This window comes from Liolophura sinensis, chromosome 10 (genome assembly GCF_032854445.1).
Source record: "Liolophura sinensis isolate JHLJ2023 chromosome 10, CUHK_Ljap_v2, whole genome shotgun sequence".
Taxonomy (NCBI): domain Eukaryota; kingdom Metazoa; phylum Mollusca; class Polyplacophora; order Chitonida; family Chitonidae; genus Liolophura; species Liolophura sinensis.
In genome coordinates, this window is record NC_088304.1 from 17,441,895 (window position 1) to 17,449,382 (window position 7,488).

Sequence of the window (7,488 nt, forward strand, 5' to 3'; positions counted from 1 at the left end):
CCCCATATACAAATACCCATCTGGGCCCCAAATCTGAATGCCAAAATGGGTCCCATATGAAAATGTCCAGTCATGAATATATAATGCTCTCCAGCTTATACACAATGTTTTCTGAAGGGATATTCATGGACCTCTACTGGGCATTCCATCTGGGGCCCATATCCGTTGTCATATATGGCAACCATGTGGGCCCATGTTGGAATGCTATCTGGGATGTTAGGCCTGTATTCGCCCCGGGTGTAAGTTACATGTAACTTAACCAACGGCATTCCTTTTGAAACAGTTTTCATTTTTCATTATTTTGGCTATGATGATGTCACTTTTTGTGACAATTTCTAGACAAAAATAAAAAGGACTTGAGATGCTGGCGTAAAATGACGCGTGGTGCTGTGACGGGGAACATGTAACCTTTCGTGTGATTCGCCTTGTATTTGGACCGGTGAAATGGGTGAAATGACAGTTGTAACTCTTCAGTCATGGAGGTAGGAACGGGTGTGTACCGGGCATGGCCGGTCTTTCCTTGTGCAAGGGAAATGTTGCAGCATATGTGCCGGTCGAGCTTTACAAATGCAGTATTTCTTGAAAAGACAGAAGACCTGGGAAATCCTCCACAGGTTTATCTCTTTCCCCGGATACAGGAACTTTAATAAACCCAGCTCGTTCGGAGACAACAGACGGCGCGGCCGAATTCGGTCTTGGCGCGAAGTGTTGGAAGGGATGATAAGAATGGAGGAATGGCAGACGATTGAAGGAATGCACGTCCACGCCTGGTCGATTTCAGGCCTGGAGACATGCGTCGTTCTAAAAAAAACAGACTTAGGGTTTGTAGCTTTTGACATGGGCGCTTCGACACGCGAGAGTTTAAAATGTCAGCACGTCTTTATCAGGTAAGCTATTCGGTTTTTCACTTCCCAGCAAAATGACAGCGGCCAAAATCAGCTGATTTCAGACCAGTTATCTCCCTTGAGGTTAATACTGAATTGTCACATAGGCTTAGCACTTGCATGTCATACCGATACAGACATACCTTGACGAAATAATCCAGTATTTGTGAAAACAATGGCAACAGCATCCGGTTTTAAATGGAGCATGCTCTGACGTTGGCTTGGGGCCATTTGTATGTGCCCGAATAAAATTTTGCCATACTTAACGATAGAGCAGTCTCGGACTAACAGTGGGGGAGTTTCAAGTTCTAAATCTTTTCTTGTTGAAGGTAAAAACACTTCTACTCGATCATGATAGTTGTGAAAATTGTTAGGCAATTAATATTTGTTGACATTACTTTTGTATACCAATCACCAGTTTCACTGTTGTTTCAGAAGCATAAATGGTACATGTACGTCTTTCTTTTAGAAACTTCCCAAGTTCACAAATGTTAATCACCCCCATTTTCTCATCTGTGCTTTTTGTGAAAAAATTTCACATGCCCATGTTATAGTAGAGTTGCCTAACATTTTTCAAAGGTCACATGATACGGTAAGACTTTTTCTCCTAATTTTCAGTAATTTTCAGATTTTAAACGGTAAACTCTTATTGTATGACAGAAGAAAAATTTTCCTCATATCTCACCTTCAGTCGTGTCAGTTAATTAAACTAACAGTGTCCAGGATAGGCATGTGTTTTTTTTTTTTCATTTCTTTAGATTTTATCATGTCTATCACTGGAAGTCGTCTCAAATTGTTGTACATCTGTCATGGTTCTTATTGTATTTCAGTCATGGTCACATGGACCATATCTCCGCTATTCCTCAGCATGCTACCAAACAGGATCTCTTCAAAATGAAGCCAGCTACATACTTTGTGCCATCCCATTTAGTGGAGCCCTTACAAGATGTGGCTGAAGGCTATTACAGGATGCATGAGAGCTCTGAATCTCTGGGCAAGCTGAGAATAAAGGGCATAGAACCAGGAGACACAGTACATGTTAGTACAAGACAATGTACCCACCAAGCTCTCAGTCAGACATAGTTTTTAGACAGACATATTTTCTTGATGTATGTGTCCTTACTCTCACTCTTGGTAACAGTAAGCAGTGACATTCTTTTGGGCATTTGCATAGTCCTTCATCCTTGGAAGACCTCTTGTCATCCACCAATAGAATGGTGTGAAATACGGTGTATGTCACACATGAGAAAGTTGACATGTATGGTAACAGTGATATGGTGTACGTCACACATGTGAAAGTTGACAAGTACTGGAACAGTGATATTGTGTATGTCACACATGAGAAAGTTGACAAGTACTGTAACAGTGATATGGTGTACGTCACACATGAAAAAGTTGACAAGTACTGGAACAGTGATATGATGTATGTTACACATGAGAAAGTTGACAAGTACTGGAACAGTGATATGGTGTACGTCACACATGAGAATGTTGACAAGTACGGTAACAGTGATATGGTGTATGTTACGCATGAGAAAGTTGACAAGTACTGGAATATTGATATGGTGTACTTCACACGTCACACCATTGTATTGGTGGAACATTGATATGGTGTACGTCACACGTCACACCATTGTATTGGTGGATGACGAGGTCTTCCAAGGACGAACGACTATGCAAATGCCTAAAAGAATGTCAGTGCTTTTTGAAAAAAAAATCTTTTGGCTAATTTGACGTGGAATGATCCATGGCTGAGGGGATTTGCATGGCACACTGACCCAGAGGCCCCACACAAGGGGTCATGGTGAGTCCAGCTCATGCTGGCTTCCACTCCAGCTGTAGGAGGTAAGGTCTGGCGGCAACCTGCGGATGGTTGTAACCTCCCTAATGCTGGCCATTGTCATTTAACTGAAATATTGAGTACGGCGTAAAACACCAATCAAATGAATAAATGAAATACATTGTTAGGTGAGATACTGTCAGTATGTCTTCACAATATATATGTAAATCCATAAGGTCATAAAGGTTATAAGTAACATTTCCTTAGGATTTGTTTTAAGTGATTGTGGTTTTAGCCAGATTTATAGCCCGATATCTGCCAGACATACATGTACGAATCATTGGATATGAAGGCTAGAGTAGCAGTTTATTTTTTGTTGATATTCATGTTTGAAGGATTATTCTAATACCTTGCATTATCCTATTTCTGTTAAGGTAGGTACAGATGCATGAATTAATATTGTGTTTGGCCACATTAGTTAGATTTCTTCCAGATCATGGAAACGCTAAGATTGATATATTGTCTGGAAATGGAAATAATTTATCTCTCAAAATAATCAAATATCAAAACAATTTTTTAATCTGATAATTTTGTTACTCGTATTTTAAAGTAAGGAGCTCCTTACATTGCTTTAAAGCAACATAAATTCATTTTAAATATGAAACTGAATAAAATGAATATTCAGTTTCAGATACACTTTACTTTATATATTGTACGTGCACATGTCTAGAATGATCAGTCAGTCAACATGTCAATAATTCTGTGTTGTGTGTTGTAGTTACCCGGTGGTCACTTCATCCAGCCGTTTCCTACAGTGCACCGTGTCCGAAGTCAGGGTTATATACTGTACCGTAAACTGAAGAAGCTAAACCCTGAGTACCTGGGATTGCCTGGACATGCAGTGGCTGCCAAAATCCGAGAAGGGGTGGCTGTTCACAACACTCTTGTCACACCTGAGGTAGCTTATACAGGTAAATAAACACTGGTATCGTGTGAGTTTGTATGAGGCCTTGAAAAGCCTGGAAATTTAAAATATAAAACCCTTTAAATATGCGAACCATACTTTGTGCTGTTTTGTCATGTCACAGATATAAGGTGCATTTCAACTTCTCTGTTATCATTTCATATCACTTATGACATTTATAACACTTGCTCAACAAAGTCTCAAACTATCTTGGCCAAATACTTAACCCCTGTAATGCGGATTCATACAGTTTGCACATCAGTTTTGTATGAACCGCTATGCGGATTCATACAGTTTGCACATCAGTTTTGTATGAACCGCTATGCAGATTCATACAGTTTGCACATCAGTTTTGTATCAACCGCTATGCAGATTCATACAGTTTGCACATCAGTTTTGTATCAACCGCTATGCAGATTCATACAGTTTGCACATCAGTTTTGTATCAACCGCTATGCAGATTCATACAGTTTGCACATCAGTTTTGTATCAACCGCTATGCAGATTCATACAGTTTGCACACCAGTTTTGTATCAACCACTATGCAGATTCATACAGTTTGCACATCAGTTTTGTATCAACCACTATGCAGATTCATACAGTTTGCACAGCAGTTTTTTCGTTTATATCCCAATAAACCTAAAAAATATTACTGTCAATCCTTATTGAATGACTGAAACTTTAATAATGGTAGTCCATTAAACAGTATGAAAATGCAGCCATGTGATGAAAGTCTGCTTGCAGTAGGCTAGCACATTTATTATCCTGCCTTACCAGAAAACCATGCCAAAGACGCTAGAAATGGCATACCACACTCAAATAATGCTGTCACTTGACCAACCAGAGTATTTTGGCAATCTACTTAATATTCTGAGACGGCATGATATGGCTGCATATTGCTGAGGTGGCATGGTCATTTGTTTGTTTGTGTATTATGTGTGTGATATACCAAGATCACGGGTTTAATGTATAGCCATAGATATGACCCGAATTCAGTCTGATCTCTACGGCACCAGGCCACCAATTATCATGAATATACCACTGATTACAAGTAAATGTGCAAATTTAAAAATCTTTGGTGAGCAGTAAGTCAAAAAGACCAATCCTTCCCTTAGAAAATGTAGTACACAGGTTATAAAATGGACATAACCTCACCAAAATGGACTTTTCATTTCAGGTGACACACAGTTTGAGATATTTTTGTCGCCGCCAAATCCTGATTTGCTCAAGGTGCGTTTACTAATCATGGAGACTACGTACATTGACGACAGTTGTTCAGTGGAAAAAGCCAAAGACCGCGGTCACATACACCTCCACGAACTTGTGCGCAATGCCCACCTCTTCTCCAATGTCCAGTCCATACTGCTAATACACCTATCTGACAAATACTCACCAAGATTTATCAGGGACACTGTTTACAAGTCACTCCCCCACTCCTTGGTCAACAAGGTACACCTAGGGCTGCTGGCCAAAGAGAAGTATTGAGTTCTCAACTACAGTATTAGCTCATCAGGGACAATCTCCTACATGAGGTAGGAATAGTCAGTGCATATAACTGTCAGACTTGATTCGTCTACCCATCAAAATCTTCCAGGTTTGTTTGCTGGTGTGTTTGTGTCACATGATAATTTTGACAAGATGGCTGAGTTCATAATGTAAACTGTCCTTGAGCCTTGCTGAAGGCATTTGCTCAGCTGATTATTGGTTTAAAATGCCACATCAGGACAGCTAACAAGGACAATATCAGAGCATTGGTTAGGCCAAAAACTGATCTATGTTACCGTATGTTACGTTGAGTATGCATTTCAAAAACCTTCATAGATTTGAATGTGTTCAATGCTCTTTAACAAATATTTATGAAACTGTATCTTTCCACATAGTTTTAATAGTTGTCTGTCATAGCATTTTACATTTTAATATTCTTTTACCCAGAAATATTCAGAAAATGTTTGAAAGTGTTTGTGGATATAGTTTTTTTTTTTAGTATTCTCTCATCATATTAAGTAATCTGCACTTTGAGAACCTTATCAAGAACTTTGATAAGGTTAGAAAGAAATAACTTTGTGTTTTGGCATGTAAGGGCAGAATGCTAAATTTCAAACTACAGCGTCCATGTATGTTATAACGAATGTTGTGGGTGCACACAGCGGGGACTCTAGTTTCTTTCATACTGACAATTTTTACAGCCTTCTATTTATACTTTTACAAATATATCTATAAATATTTGTGTATATATTAATATTTCGGATTGATTAATTAAGATTATTATTAGGTAAGTCCTTATAATTATTGGTCATCAGCAGCATGTACCGTTACTTTCCACCATTTTGCAGTTTATGTACTTCATATGGAGTGGCAGAGTAAGGCCAAAAGAAAAAAATGCACATATTTATGGTTGAATACTGGTCTAAGAAATCCTAAGGTGAGGGTTCAAGGTTGTTGGAGGGAGCAGATCATCATTGTTTTGAGGAAGTCCTCCGTTCAAAAGCGAAGTGCTGACCATAAACTGATTAATATTAAAAGAAATAATTTCAAATTTTTGTTCAGTTCCCTGTGTTTTTATTGTTTTGACTGTGTTAAGTTTTTATCTACATGCTTTCAAGTTCCAAGTTTATGGCGATCTTAACTTCCCAATATACTGTGGTCATTCTTTTGCTGTTTTGACCTAACTCGTGTACAAGAAATCTTTTTATAGTGCATGAGTTGGATTGTTGCTTGTTATGAAAGGAATGTTTGCTGATATTGTTCTGTGATCAGTCTGTTCTTGTGTTCATATTTGCCCAAAGTAGTTCTGTTTGTGAACAGTAGACTAGTATAAAATAGATTTCAGATGACTGTATTTATGAAGAATATCTTGAAATTTATAAAACATTTTATCCAACTCAGGGGAGATAACTCTGACATATTCAAACCATTCCTGTATGATATTCTGACTTGTCCACCGACCAAGAACATGTGTGCCAAAGTTTTTCCCATAACCTAGACTGTTGCCGTGTAACACTTGTTTTTGTGTGATCGATATTAACACCAGTATTATTTCTTTAAAGTCAGGTATCTGTGGCCTAGAGGGTTAGTACACCAGCACGGCACAATGACCCAGGAGCCTCTCACCAATGCGGTCACTATGAGTTCAAATCCAGCTCATGCTGGGTTTCCCTCAGGACCTGCTCAGTTTCCCCTCACCATAATGCTTAGTTCAAACTAAACTCCTTATGCTCTCTTGATTTGCACGTATAATAGCTTACTAGTTCGCATATAAGACATCATCACAAAAGCATTCAATATAAACAAAAGACAACAGAAAATACACGTAGCTGTGGCCTGATTTACTTCAGGCTGGAAAGGTTCCCCCATGCAATCAGTGCATTTAGTGAAGGAATATCTGGTGATAGATTTATTTACTTAGTGGGTTTAATACTAATTGTGGAGTGAGGTGTTACAAGAGTCAGTAGGTAATAATGTAAGTAGTTGGTATGTAGAGTAAAGTATATCACATTGCATGTACTTCATTCGACACGTGTTCTGGTTTTTGGAGCTTAGAGCTGAGGCTCTTCTGATCATGCTCATAAGGTAGGCATACTATTCATAAGGAAGGTCATCCAGCAACCTGCAGATGGTCGTGCCCCCCCCCCCCCCACCCCCCACCCCTGGGCTGTGCCCGGTTTCCTCCCACCATAATGCTGGCCGCCGTTGTATAAGTGAAATATTCTTGAGTACGGTGTAAAACAACAATCAAATAAATAAATAAATAATGCTTTTAATTTGTGTTCATCATCGAAAGTTACCAAGCATAGGAGCCGCTTATGCACAGCTTTCTCTCCCTATTCTTCTAGCTTTTTTTTAAAATTTTTTGCTGGATT

At 38.9% G+C, this 7,488-nt stretch overlaps 1 protein-coding gene across 1 annotated transcript; it reads left to right on the top strand.

Moving 5' to 3' along the window:
- The first annotated feature begins 594 nt into the window (after positions 1-594).
- Positions 595-5,216, top strand: LOC135477220 (uncharacterized). The gene is made up of 4 exons (XM_064757383.1): positions 595-887; positions 1,715-1,922; positions 3,443-3,635; positions 4,806-5,216. Exons 1-4 carry the CDS (start codon positions 718-720, stop codon positions 5,111-5,113), a joined length of 879 nt encoding a protein of 292 aa, XP_064613453.1. The 5' UTR covers positions 595-717; the 3' UTR covers positions 5,114-5,216.
- Positions 5,217-7,488: the final 2,272 nt, after the last annotated feature.

Coding starts and splice junctions, on each gene's coding strand:
- LOC135477220 (XM_064757383.1), top strand. CDS start 718: ATGATAAGAATGGAGGAATGGCAGACGATTGAAGGAATGCACGTCCAC. Junction 888..1,714: donor TGTCAGCACGTCTTTATCAG/GTAAGCTATTCG, acceptor ATTGTATTTCAG/TCATGGTCACATGGACCATA. Junction 1,923..3,442: donor AACCAGGAGACACAGTACAT/GTTAGTACAAGA, acceptor TGTGTGTTGTAG/TTACCCGGTGGTCACTTCAT.